The following is a 13504-nucleotide window of genomic DNA, read 5'->3' as shown; positions in this document are numbered from 1 at the left end:
TACGATGACCTATAGTTGTTACTTTCTGTGTCAATCGGTCTGTTCTGGAGAGTTGTCGCATTGGCAATCATACCACATCTTCTTTTTTTTATATTTTATAATGTGCCTAACTATTTCAGAAAGTGGTAGCCTTAAACTTCAAAGTATTAATAATAATTACCTTTTACATGACCAATCAAATGTCAAGTTGTGGTTTCCACCGTATCCTTGCTCCAGATCATACGAGTGTGTCAAAGCATCTATTTTAACAATGGGTTTTACTAATGCGGCTTGCTGTTGGGATCCACCATCGATATATGCAAATGGAGGCGGTTTTATAAACTGTACAAATGTTGGTTCAAAGACATATGTTTCTGGTAGACTGACGTTCAGAGTAACTTTGTACATACCCTGTCTGAAACCTCCTCTAGGGAACCTCAATGAGCCTTTTGGTGGTTCCGGAGGGTTGTAATTGATCAAGACTTCGGTGTCATTTACAATTTTGTATATTTTCCATTTATATCCGACATCCTTATCTGCACATTTTACAGGCATTCTGCTCGATAGATCTACATCTTCTGATGTAATAAGCCTCAATGGGTTTGATGTATTAGAATATTGCCTGTCAAATATGCCGGTCAAGGGGAAGCACTCATTTACAACAGTTAAAGTAGTGATGTTTTCGTTGCGATCATATTGGTTAAAGCAGGTAAAATTTGCTATAGGATAGCCAAGAGTATAGTAGGTAAAATGATAAATCAAAGGATTTTCAGTAGTTATATCTTGTGTTTTTTCTTTTGGTACTACATCTATTTTATCTTGAAAATCGAATCTGCATTTTACACTCGGTAGGTCTTCTGCTAAAGGATGCTTAGATACAATAACTGTTATTTCTCCTGGAGGCAGATCCACGGTTGTATTAAAATCTATCATAATCACGGATAGGTTATAATCTGTATTAAGAGATCTTTCAAGATAAAGTATCTCAGTAAAATCGGGGAAAGTAGCTATCACTTTTGGATAATATCTTCCGAAATCTTTATAAACATGTGACTTTAAAATAGGGGAATTTGAACTTGATAAGTCATATTTATCGCCATCGTCGGTAAAAAGTTGGTACGAACCAAAACTTGGTGGTCCTGAAATGTTAAAAACAAACGGGAGATGACCAACACTCCCTATATATTTGTCTACAGTAAAATCTATCCTTCCGATCCTAATTGGTAAGTTGACTGTGGTTATTGATATTGAGTCAGATATAGTAACAACCACTAGAAACAGTCCTCTTTTTGTAAAGCTGTGCTGAACGTTAAAATCATCAATATTTGATGGGGTTGTTCCATCACCAAAGTCAAACTCTAACGAAAAGTTTAGTGGAAATCTAGTACAGTTCAATAATGATATTTTGAACTGAATGTCCTCAGAAAAATCATTTACTTCTTTATCTCCATTCAAAGACATATTCACGTTAAGTTCGGTTGGATATGAGAAATCGAAATCATTGAGCGTGACTGTTTTAATTTCAAGTTGAGTCAGAACAGTAAATTGACTAACTACATTTATACACGTTACGTTTACATGTTTAGTACCCTCTGTCGTGTAAGTATAAGACATTTTGAAAGGCTGCATGTATTCGATGTCAACACCTTTTTCTATATACACTTCGTTATTTTCAAATGAAAAAGAACAAGTAACATTTGTCGGTGGATCTGCATTGGAAACTTGTGAAATTTCAAATTCAATTATTCCGTCTGGTGTAGGATATCGTAGAAACGGTAACGCCGGAGGGGAGATAATCAGTTCAGTTATAGGATATTGGATTGTTATATTGAGTTTACAGTCTTTTGTCTGCTCTGCGTTAATGGCTAATAAAGAGATTTCATATATGCCAGGAGAAGAATAACTATGTGTCCACGGAGTACTGTCAAATGCAGTATATTGGACACCTACGTTGCTTTTCAGTTCGGCTCCGTCACCATATGAGATAGTAAATTCAAAACCATTCGGTGGGTAGTTCTGAAATTGAAAATTGACATCTGTACCAGTTTGTGCAAATTTCGGTACACCAAGAGATAATTGGGAGATGTCGTCCCACACGTTTACTGTAATATTACTTAAACTCTGGGAACTTACTGTAGAGCTTATATTCCCCATTACAACGTATTCTCCCTGCTGAGAATACAAGTGAAAAAAAATTTTCCCCGGTGACACCAGTGTATTTGTAATATCATATAAATTCGAAGTTTCGGACGTTCCATCACCAAAGTCAATAACGATTGTAAGATTTCCCATTGGTTCTCGGCCTGCTGAGTCTAGTATCAAAATGAATTCTGCACTTCTAGTTGTATTAACTGCACCAATGCTTTGAGAAAAACTTAATCCTGCGACCTCTTTCAGGACAGTCACAAATATATCAGTTTGTATTCCATGGCTAACTTCATTTCTAGCAACTAAAGTTATATTGAATATGTCTATTGTAGAATACGAGTAGTTAGCTGTACATTCGCGTACAATGTGTTGGCATAATTTATAAGCAGAATCGTCGCCATTCATTATCCAATCAAATTCAACGTTACTGCCGGATGACAATATAGCGGTCATTTCAAATGGTGAATTAAGAAGTACTTCTGAAGGTGTATTCACCTAGAAAAAAAGGAATATACTTTAAAAAATATATTATTTATTTACAAACAGTAGAGAGAGGTCAAGCACACCAGAACGAAAATTGATGGGCTCAGATAGTTTTTCTTTAATTACTTTCATGAGAGAGTCACAGTTCAGAGGTTACAATGCAAAAGACCTACAATTAAATCTATTTTAAAACCAATCTAAGTAAAAGGAACCAAAGCAAAAAAAAACGCCTTTTGTCAATGAAGCCTAAACTGATTTTTTGGTATTTCACAAGATTTTGAATAAAAGGAGCTACATGTTTATTAGGTAGTCATCCAACGATACTAAGAACCAAACACCTAGCGGTCAATACATATCCATAATAGGAAAACAAAGGGTATAGCCCCACTGTTATTTTTGGCCCCTTCTATTATTAGAATTCTAGTACATACACTGGCCATAAATTGAGAGAATGATAAGACACACATAAAAGAAGTTGTCCAAAGAATAAGTACACCATGACTTTAGAAATACAAAAGAGCATACACCCAAGCCCGAGAAAACTTTAAATAGCCTTCACACAGCTTGAGAGACAAAATGTGTTAATATAATAGATAACAAACACAACGGATATGGGGTATCCATCTATGACACCAAATCTTTACATGCACAGTACAAAAACACAAAAAAAGAAATGGAACAGTACATTTATTGCTGCTCTTAATCTTAAAGACACCGTGAGGTCTACAACACGGCGAACAAAAAAAACTTACCTCACTGCAAATTTAAGACGGTTCCTAGCACCGGTTTTAGCGAATGTATGGGCTAGCATTAAGGGAGATTTATGCATAGAAGAAGCAAGTTTCCCTATCGTCGCATCAGCTCTCGATCCAATTCGATTTTATACATTTCCCTAAATTTTGTTTTGCATAGATACCATTCAGATTTCTATCCCCTTAAGCTTTTAAATCGTATTCAGTTTCCCTACACATGGCACACATGATAATAAAACAAAAATCAATACAGGAAACACACATACTTCTATAATAAGTTCATTAGATAACAAAAAATAAAACATAAAACACAAAACACAAACAATACAATATTATAGACACTAAATTAAACAGCATTGCTAATTACTAAATATGGACACAGTTAATACTTTTGTTTAACATAATTGGATTCCCCCCAGAGAAGATAGTTAACATTTCCCCGAGATTTATCTTTAACGGACTCTATGACTGGACCTAAAATTGAGAATGGGGAATGTGTCAAACAGATAATAACCCGATCAAAGTGTAGAAATCAACCGAAGGTCACCAATGGGTCTTCAACAAAGCGAGAAAATCCCACACCTGGAGGTTTCAGTTGACCCTTAAACACAAATGTGTACTCGTTCAGTTAAAATGGACGGCATACTAAACTCCAAAACATATAAATGAACTTCAATTAAAAATCATACAAGAGAGGCTCCTGACATGGGACAGGACCTACCTATTGTATTCATTGTATTCATTGTTATGATTGTTCTTCTCCTGAACATTCCTTGAATATTTACCTTGTACCTAAAGCAAACAAAAATCAAGCAACCAATCAGCTATATTTAATTCTGAATGTTTATGTTGTAACAGACAGTACGCTATTTTAGTTGTTAGTCAAGATAATTCATCACAACTATACACATTAGAGGGAAGTGCTATTCATTAGCCGATTGAATACATTTTTGATACTCACAGAGGTAAGAACAATGGGTTCTTCATAAAACAAAGCCATGTCTTCATAGTGAATTCCTTTGCTGTTTGAAATGATTAACTGCACGTGATATACACCAAAATCCTTAGTGTTGGTATTACTAGACGTGATATTGAATGATCCAACATTATTGACGTTATCAGATGTCACTGGCACTGTGATATTGTTGTCGTCAATAATTACAGCCGATGCAGTGATATCTGGACCGCCTGTCCATTCAAATGATGAATATGTCATGCTATGGTCATTTCGAAATAATACCTCTGCAGATGTTCCTATTCTCAATCCTGAAAATTGAAACAACGTTTTAATTGTCTTAGAGATAAATAGTAAATAAACTCATCATAGATATCAAAATTGCTATGTCGTATTTGCACTAGTACACGTACAGAAAAGCGACCGTGATGCAAAGTACACTGTAATGATATATTTTAAAGAAATAAATTGTATTTCTTTTCCTAAGAATAATTGATAGAAAAAGGTTGAATTAGAATAATAGTGATTCGGGTTTGGCTTAAATTTATTAATGTTTTGTAATCAGTGGGTTTCCAATAGATATGCAATTCCGTAGTTTTCAAGATACTATTACCATTGTATGTAAGAAAAAGAAGAAACTCAGTTTTAATGTGAAATTTATGTTTTATTTTGACAAGGACATTTCAAAAGAGATGTACACTTCTCTTTGTAGAAGGCTTACGGTGACCTATTATGATAGTTGTTAATTCTTGTGTCTTTTGGTCTCTTCTGGAGAGCACTTAATCTTGATGTAACTAAATGTAAAATTTTAGGTATTGTTACTGAGAAGGTCTTTTGAAAACGTAGTGAAAGTTTGGTGCTCCCAAATGTTGAATATGGTGTAGGTATTTGGGGTTGCAAACACATTTCTTTTATTGATGCCATACATAGTAACAGCTTGTACACTCTTTTTAATTGTTATTGGCATTTTCACTCCAATTGCTGCAGTTACATGGTATATGAATGAATACCTTTCTTTCAAAATCAATGTCAATGATTAACTTGACTTTGGTGCAGTTTGAACAATATTAGCTCCAATCGGTTAATCTGAAAGTTTTTTCTTTGAGTACAAACACAGGTGTATAACAAAATTGAATTTTGATGTAAGGAAAATATTTTCCGAGTACAATTTTAATGAAGAATATTTGTGTAAAACTTCAGATTATATTCATAATAACATAGTTGTTTTTATTATTTTGTCAGAATAATCAGTAAATATTTTGATCAGTTGTTTTGCAGTTTACAATCAAACAGTTCTGTCTGGTGAATGGGGGCAATCATATAATTTATTCAAGAAGATTTTGAAATAAAGGAGATATTTTGCCTAATTTCGATGTGGAGTGGCTTCATTAAAGGGGCAATGGCTGTCAAATTCATGTTCACCGATTTGACTCAAAAATTAATATTTGATTGATAAAAATGTAAACAATTAAGCCAAATAATAAAAAGTCTAAAATACAATATACCGAAAATGGGTTCGATAATATGTAGTTCGTTTCGTGTGTATTTTAGTCTCGATGCCAACTTATTAGCTATTCAGTTGACCACCGAAGACCTCCGATTGCCATTTAAGCAATATAAACATAAACATAGTTATAAATAAATATCAGACCTGGTCTGTTTAATTTCATTATATAGATTAAATATATATGTTAATCATATCTTTTACCAGTATAAGATTTTTTTGTGTGGATCGAATCAGTCAATCAAATGATTTACCTTTGTATTACTTTAATGTTGACAAATGCATGCGGTATTCTTCTTTAGCTGAGAGTTTAAATCGATGTTCACATGTATACGGTTTCAATGAGGTCAAATTATTCACTTGCAAGTGAATAATTCATCATCAATGTTTTTTTAAAGCTTTTTTGACAAGATGAAACCATACCGGGAGCTAAAAGCGATATATTACTCCACTATTTCACTTCCATTAATGATTCAACAAAACAAAACCAACATATATTATATTCTTTATATATCTCATAGCAACTGCCCCTTTTAGAATCGAAACTGGGAGATTTAAATATTTACGTTTACAAGATCGAGTCTGCCATCATTTTAAATATAAATTAGAGGATGAAGCTCATGGAATTTTATCGTTTTCATTATATGACGATTTTATGAAAAAACTATTAGCTGAAGCAAAACGTTTTAATAATGAATTTATTTCTTCAATTTGATGATAAAAAAGATATTAACATTTTCATTTACAGATATTAATATAATTCGTAGCTATGGCAAAGCATTTATCTTATTTTCAATAGACGTTAAACGTATTAATATATTTATGTACGTGGCGGAAGAATTTTATCGTATGATAATTCTATTAATATAACAATAGAATTGTAACAGGTTTTATGAACCCGAGTGTATTTAAATACGGTGGACTCGATTTGAAATTATCGATAAGGGCGTTGACCATTCGCATGTACACACGTAGTTTTTGTTAGTTAAACCTGTATTGCCGTAGACGTACGTTGACAATGTCTGATATGGAGGAGGAAACCTTAGATTTAGCGAGTGAACAAGGTACGTCTACTAGAAATCCGCATGAAATGTCTAATGCAGACTTATTTTCGCTTCTCAAAACATATATGGATACTAGACTGTCGGGTATTGAAACATCTTTCACAGATACCACGCATACTTTGGAGAAAAAGGTTAAAAAGGCTGAAAATTCGTTCAAATTCAAGGGTCATCAGGTCCAGTTCGAGCTGAACGTAGATTTACAGGATTTGGTACAGAGGGCGTTGGATTACCTAGGGAGAAACAAGTCGGATAAAGCGGTAACTATTCTGAATGAGGCTCTTAACACGCTAAAGAAAAGAAACAAGCTCATAAGAATTGCTGATAAGTCGGAGGGAGGGTGGAAAACCGTACAAGAATATTTGTCCGATGATTTAGCCAGCGACTCCGAGGACGAAAAGAAGATAAGGGCAGCTGATACCCGGGCGGTGAAAAAGTTAAAGTCCGTAAAATCTGCAGACAAGAAGCAGAACGTACGAAAAAGACCAGCTGAAGCTTCCGGTTCTACATCGCAAACAGCTCATAATGCAATTCCAGTTTCTGTAAGCATGCCGCCCTTTCGTGGGAGCAGACCTGGTTACGGAAACCAGGTCAAAAGGTCCAGGGAAGGAGATATGTGTTTCAGATGTGGATTATTTGGACATTGGGCATCCGACTGCAAAAAAGACACCAAGACTGGATTTGGAGCTCCCAGAGGAACTTCATAAGGATTTCAGCGCTCATACGGACACTTTACAGGTACAAGATGTTTATGAATCTTATTTTGAATATGAAAAGGGTTGTTCAGATATTTTTGTTAAAGACAGGCTTAAAAATTCTGTAAACTTTTGGAAAAGTATTAACGCTTCTAGTTTTATTGTTGATATTATTGAAAATGGTTACAAAATACCTTTGTTAAAAGAGCCTGAAAATATGTATTCTAAAAATAATAAATCTGCGTTAGAGCATTCAGATTTTGTTTCAAGTGCAGTTAAAGACCTTGTATTGGGCGGTTTAGTAAAACGTGTATCAATTATGCCACACGTTGTTAACCCTTTAACTGTTTCAGTTAACGGTAAAGGTAAACACAGATTGATTTTAGATTTAAGACATGTAAATAAACAAGTGATTGTAAACAAAGTTAAATTCGAAGATTGGAAAACTTTATCACAATATGTTACTTTGAATTGTTACGGATATGTCTTTGATTTGAAGGCGGGATATCACCATTTAAACATTTTTGAACAACATCAAAAGTATTTAGGGTTTTCGTGGAAAGGAGAATTTTATGTTTTTACTGTGTTGCCATTTGGTTTAAGTTCCAGCGGGTATATATTTACTAAAACTGTGAGACAATTGGTAAAGCACTGGCGTAAATCTAGCATAAAGGTAGCTGTTTATTTAGATGATGGTTTTGGGGTCGAAGTTAGTTATGAACTATGTGTAAAACACGCCCGAAGAATCAAAGCAGACTTGATTGCTTCTGGTTTTGTGCCAAACAAAGACAAGTGTGTATGGTTACCTTCACAGCACGTTGAGCGGTTAGGTTTTTCTTGGAATTTAATTTCTTGCAAATTGCAAATTCCTCAAAGAAAAATAGATGATATATTGAATTTGGTAGCTTTTATACTAAATTCTAGTTACAGGGTAAAGGTACGACAGTTGGCCAAAATATGTGGTAAGTTAATTGCTTTAACACCAGCAGTAGGTAATGTTACCCAGATCATGACAAGAAACATTTTTTCAGTTATTAATATAAGAGACTATTGGGATCAATATGTAAACATCGGCAAGTATCCTGATTGTATCAATGAGCTTATTTTCTGGAGAGATAATTTGCCTTTACTAAAGGCGGTTGATCTGGTAAAGAATATTTCAAATTTTCATATTTTCACAGACGCTAGCGACACGGGCGCTGCTGGTTTCATACAAAATTCAACAAAAATTTTGCACAAAATGTGGTTAGAAACTGAGCGAGGTAGGAGTTCGACTTGGCGAGAAGTAAAAGCAATTCAGTTATGTGTCGGTGCCTTTTCAAAACTCTTACAAAACAGTATCGTGACTTTTCACACAGATAACAAGAATGCTGTTAGCATTATAAATAAAGGTAGCAAAGTACAAGAGTTACAGCTGTTGTCATTAGAAATTTATAGGTGTTGTTTACTTGAAAACATTACATTACACATTATCTGGGTACCCAGAAAAGAGAACGAGCAGGCTGATTTATTAAGTCGGATTATAGATATTGATGACTGGGGTATTTCTTCAGAGTACTTTCAGTTTTTAGACGACCTCTGGGGTCCTCATACCTTCGACAGGTTTGCCAATATGGACAATAACAAAGTAGATAAATTTAGTTCGTTGTACTGGAACCCTGGTTCCTCAGCAGTAGACGAGTTTTCGTGCCACTGGGCACAAGAAAACAATCTATTAGTACCACCTGTGTCTTTAGTTTGTAAGTGCATAAACCACTTGGTCAAATGCAAAGCAGAGGGAACACTGATAGTTCCGAGTTGGCCGTCGTCTCCTTACTGGCCATTAATTTTTGATGAAAATACAGAATACAGATCGTACGTGTTAGACGTGCTCGAATTTAACGAGGTAGACAGAATTTTAGTTTCTGGAAACAATTTAAATTCTATCTTTGCAAACGGAAAATTCAAAGGTAGAATTTTAGCTGTTCGTTTGAAAGCTACTGATTGATATTTGTGATAACTTTTTATTATTTTTTGCAGATTTTACTTACTGGAGGTTCTCTATTCAGAGATGTGGGCTTACAGAAGCTGATTGATGTATATATTGTGTCACTGGACGATATTTTTGGGCCACAGGGTCTGTAGATACCACTGGGTATAGTTATGGTCACTGGACCTGTTTTTTCTGTTTGATGTATGCTGAGCAGTTACGCATATTTCAAGGTAAATATTTATTTAATTTATAATTATTTTACAGAAAATATTTTCAACGGGATTTTGGAAAAATGACACACAAGTAAAGCACACAGAACTTAAGATTTTGTTCAGAAAAATGAAGAATTCAGTTATTGACTCTAAAGCCAGAAATACAACTGTTAAATATGCATACAGTTTTAAGCGTTTTGTAGAGTGGTCTGAAAAGTATACAGAAATCAAGTCTGTCCTTCCTGCCAACGAAATTTACGTCAGTTTATATCTTCAATATCTAATGCAAAGTGCTAAACACTACAGTACTATAGAAGCTGCATGTTACGCTATAAAGTGGGCTCACAGTTTAGCTGGGTTTGAAGACCCATGCGCCTCGGATATAGTTAAATGTATCGTGGAGGCATCTAAAAGAAAGCTTAATAGGCCTATTTAGAAAAAAGAACCGATGAATGCAAACATCATGCTCAGTCTTTTTAAGAAATTTGGCGGTACAAATAGTTCGTTAAAAAATCTTAGATTATTAGCTATGTGTTTTCTGGCTTATTCAGGATTTTTAAGGTACAGCGAATTATGTCAGATTAGAGCTAAGAACATCACATTCGGAAACGATCATATTGATATCTATATTGAGAGTAGCAAAACCGATTGTTATAGAAAAGGAAAAAACGTTTTGATAGCTAAACTTGATCAAGCACACTGTCCTGTTAGGATTTTAAGTGATTATTTAGACAAAGCTAAAATAGACAGGTCCTCAGATGATTTTGTGTTCAGAGCTTTATCGTATTATAAAAGTACAAACAACTGTAAGCTGAGAAAAAAGAATATACAACTATCTTATACTAGGACTAGAGAGATTGTAAAAGGGGCTCTATCGGAAATAGGTTTAAACGCAAGAATTTTTGGTACACATAGTTTTAGGGCAGGCGGTTGCTCAGCCGCTAGTAATTCTGGTGTCTCGGATAGATTATTAAAGATTCACGGAAGGTGGAAATCTGATATTGCAAAAGACAGTTACATAAGCGACAATTTGAAAAAACGCTTATTAGTTTCAAAAAAAGATTTATTACTGCAATTTCTTTCTTTGTACAATCGAGAATGGTCATCGTGCCTGACAAGTTCTAAAACTAGTGTTTTAGTTATTTATATTATGAATGAGATAAGTAACCGATTGGGCCGAGGTATATAGAAATTATATAGTCTAGTACATAAATAATTTATGTTCGTTTGAACGAAGAGAATTTAGAAAATAAATATATTTATGTACGTGGCGGAAGAATTTTATCGTATGATAATTCTATTAATATAACAATAGAATTGTAACAGGTTTTATGAACCCGAGTGTATTTAAATACGGTGGACTCGATTTGAAATTATCGATAAGGGCGTTGACCATTCGCATGTACACACGTAGTTTTTGTTAGTTATACTTTAGCACATATATATTCGAAAACAGTATTAAATACTTTCTGTAACATTTTTTGATTGTTTTTTGTAGATTGTTGAGGCAACCTTTTTTAGTTTATTTAAACAGAGGACTTATTCTGAGATGGGGACTGTATCTACACAATTACAAACATTTGTAATTTGTTATCATTTGATAAACATGTATTGAAATTATTTTATATTATATAAAAAAGAATGGTCATCGTGCCTGACAAGTTCTAAAACTAGTGTTTTAGTTATTTATATTATGAATGAGATAAGTAACCGATTGGGCCGAGGTATATAGAAATTATATAGTCTAGTACATAAATAATTTATGTTCGTTTGAACGAAGAGAATTTAGAAAATAAAATTGCTTACAATGTACCCATCAATATATATTTTATAATAAAAGAATTTTCTACAATGATTTAATGTTATAGTCTATCATTATTCTGTACTGAATGCCTCTCTATCTTGTAGCTGTATTTTACAATGCATGTAATGTTGTAGTATATATTAATGAGACTTTAATGAAATATTGAGAAAAACTGACATAATTGTCAATAACAGTTATTCATTTGTCGATTTGTGAAGTCCGGAACTAAAAAGTATTATTTACAAACTATTGAAATTGAAAATGTATGATAGTTATTACCGGAATGAATTATTGTTAAGCTTCATATTTTACAATAAAAAATATATTCGATCAGTACATAATTGAAGTAAATTGTTATTCGTTATACAATATGAGTTTGAAAAAGTAATCTGAAGAACGCCAGGTCAAAGGCGACAAAACAACACATTATAACCAGAAAACAAACAATTTTTTAACTAGACAAACGTTCAGATCTTTTTTAAAACATCAATTATATACGAATATAGACGTGCATTAAATATAAACCAAACTAGACATGCATTAGATATAAACGAATCAAGACCAGAAAAATGAAAAAGAAATCGGAATCGCAAAATTCCACACTTAATTTTGTAAAAGGACAAATGTACTTAACGAATTGTATACCACATGTTTCTTGTTTGGCACGATGTCATATTTTGGTGTAAAATCACCATCTATTCATTGCTAAAACAGGTAAAGATTTTGGAGACCCGTTTCGATATCGTTGCATAAGTCTCATTCATACTAAATAAACGTCTAGAAGATAATAACCTTGTATCTGAAATGGAGAATAGATTTCAAAAATTGAGCTCATGTCTTTATGTTCAGTTCTGGGAAACCGGAAATTAATTACTACCGATATATATTTGTGCTTTATCGACTTCAGTTAATTAAGTTAATCACACAATGTTTATTCATAAGTATTGTCAATTGGTATACGTGGTAATATGTACAAGGTAATCAAGACAACATAATCAACATTGCAAGCTGTTGGTCAAATTACTGACTGGTTCGCAGTAGAGAAGAGGAGATAATCTTGCTCCTACATTAATCGTCTAGGCGCATGGATAAGTATTGGGAATGATTGTATGAGTTGCTTGCTATATGAAGACGATAAAGTTCTTTTTATCTTATAGCTGATAAGGACTGCAAACACAGACAACCCGCGTATGTAAATGGCATAAACCATTGAACCTTAAAGTCAATACGGACAAGAATGATGTTTTGTATGTGCATTTGAAAAGCTCAAAAAGCAGAAAGTAAATACTGATTTGACTATGATGAGATGGTCCGTGCAGCTGTTTTAAAATACAGATGCAGAGTATTAGTAATAACACAGCACATAGACTCAAAAAATCAGTTGATGAACTTGTATAAGCAGAGAGCCGGTCACTTGGTTAACTTACTGCGAAATACTATAAAATTGACGGTATGGATAATGCTATGTATAACAAAATGTTGTGTTCAACTGTTTCTTTGATAATATAATACACACCTGGTGTTACGGGTTGTAAATTATAGAGGCCTCAATATCGAGAGATACTAACTTTTCTTGGTGTTGGTATGGCATCTCCCCTATCGTCTCAAATGGAAGATATATTGTGGGTCTGGTTTTTTATAGCGCAGTATGTATTTCAATGGAAGCAAGGGATTTATAAACGATACAGGGATACCTGGTTCAACCAGGCAAAGCACATATAGAATCCCTGTGGGCTAAACTATGAAATACCGCCTAAAAATGCAAACACTTTTTCGATCTCTGATATGTTGGACATTGCGCAAAACTCTTTAAAAGAACGTCATAATTTGTCGTGGATTGCCAGTGTTCAAAATCTGTCAAAACTCAGAACATACAAACATAAAAAAATCACAATTCATCAGGGAGGAATATTTGAAGTAATGTTTCGCCGAAAATTAA

General features: G+C 33.8%; 1 protein-coding gene and 1 long non-coding RNA gene across 3 annotated transcripts in view; one reads left to right on the top strand and one right to left on the bottom strand.

The window, feature by feature from the left end:
- LOC139487985 (polycystin-1-like) overlaps positions 1 to 13504 on the bottom strand; it is an 84632-nt gene that overhangs the window by 40956 nt on the left and 30172 nt on the right. For both annotated transcript variants that reach the window (XM_071273277.1, XM_071273278.1), the window contains exons 3-4: positions 4324 to 4628; positions 161 to 2622 (exon numbers count right to left, since the gene is read on the bottom strand). In XM_071273277.1, the coding sequence (XP_071129378.1) occupies positions 161 to 2622; positions 4324 to 4628 (2767 nt within the window). The remainder of the gene's footprint in view (positions 1 to 160; positions 2623 to 4323; positions 4629 to 13504) is intronic.
- On the top strand, positions 6647 to 11551 carry LOC139487984 (uncharacterized). The gene is made up of 3 exons (XR_011655907.1): positions 6647 to 7620; positions 9597 to 9779; positions 11260 to 11551. It is a non-coding gene; the product is annotated as an uncharacterized lncRNA (long non-coding RNA).

Source organism: Mytilus edulis, chromosome 9, assembly GCF_963676685.1.
Source record: "Mytilus edulis chromosome 9, xbMytEdul2.2, whole genome shotgun sequence".
NCBI lineage: Eukaryota > Metazoa > Mollusca > Bivalvia > Mytilida > Mytilidae > Mytilus > Mytilus edulis.
Note: the sequence above shows the minus strand (reverse complement) of the source record. Positions and strands in the feature narration are given on the sequence as shown.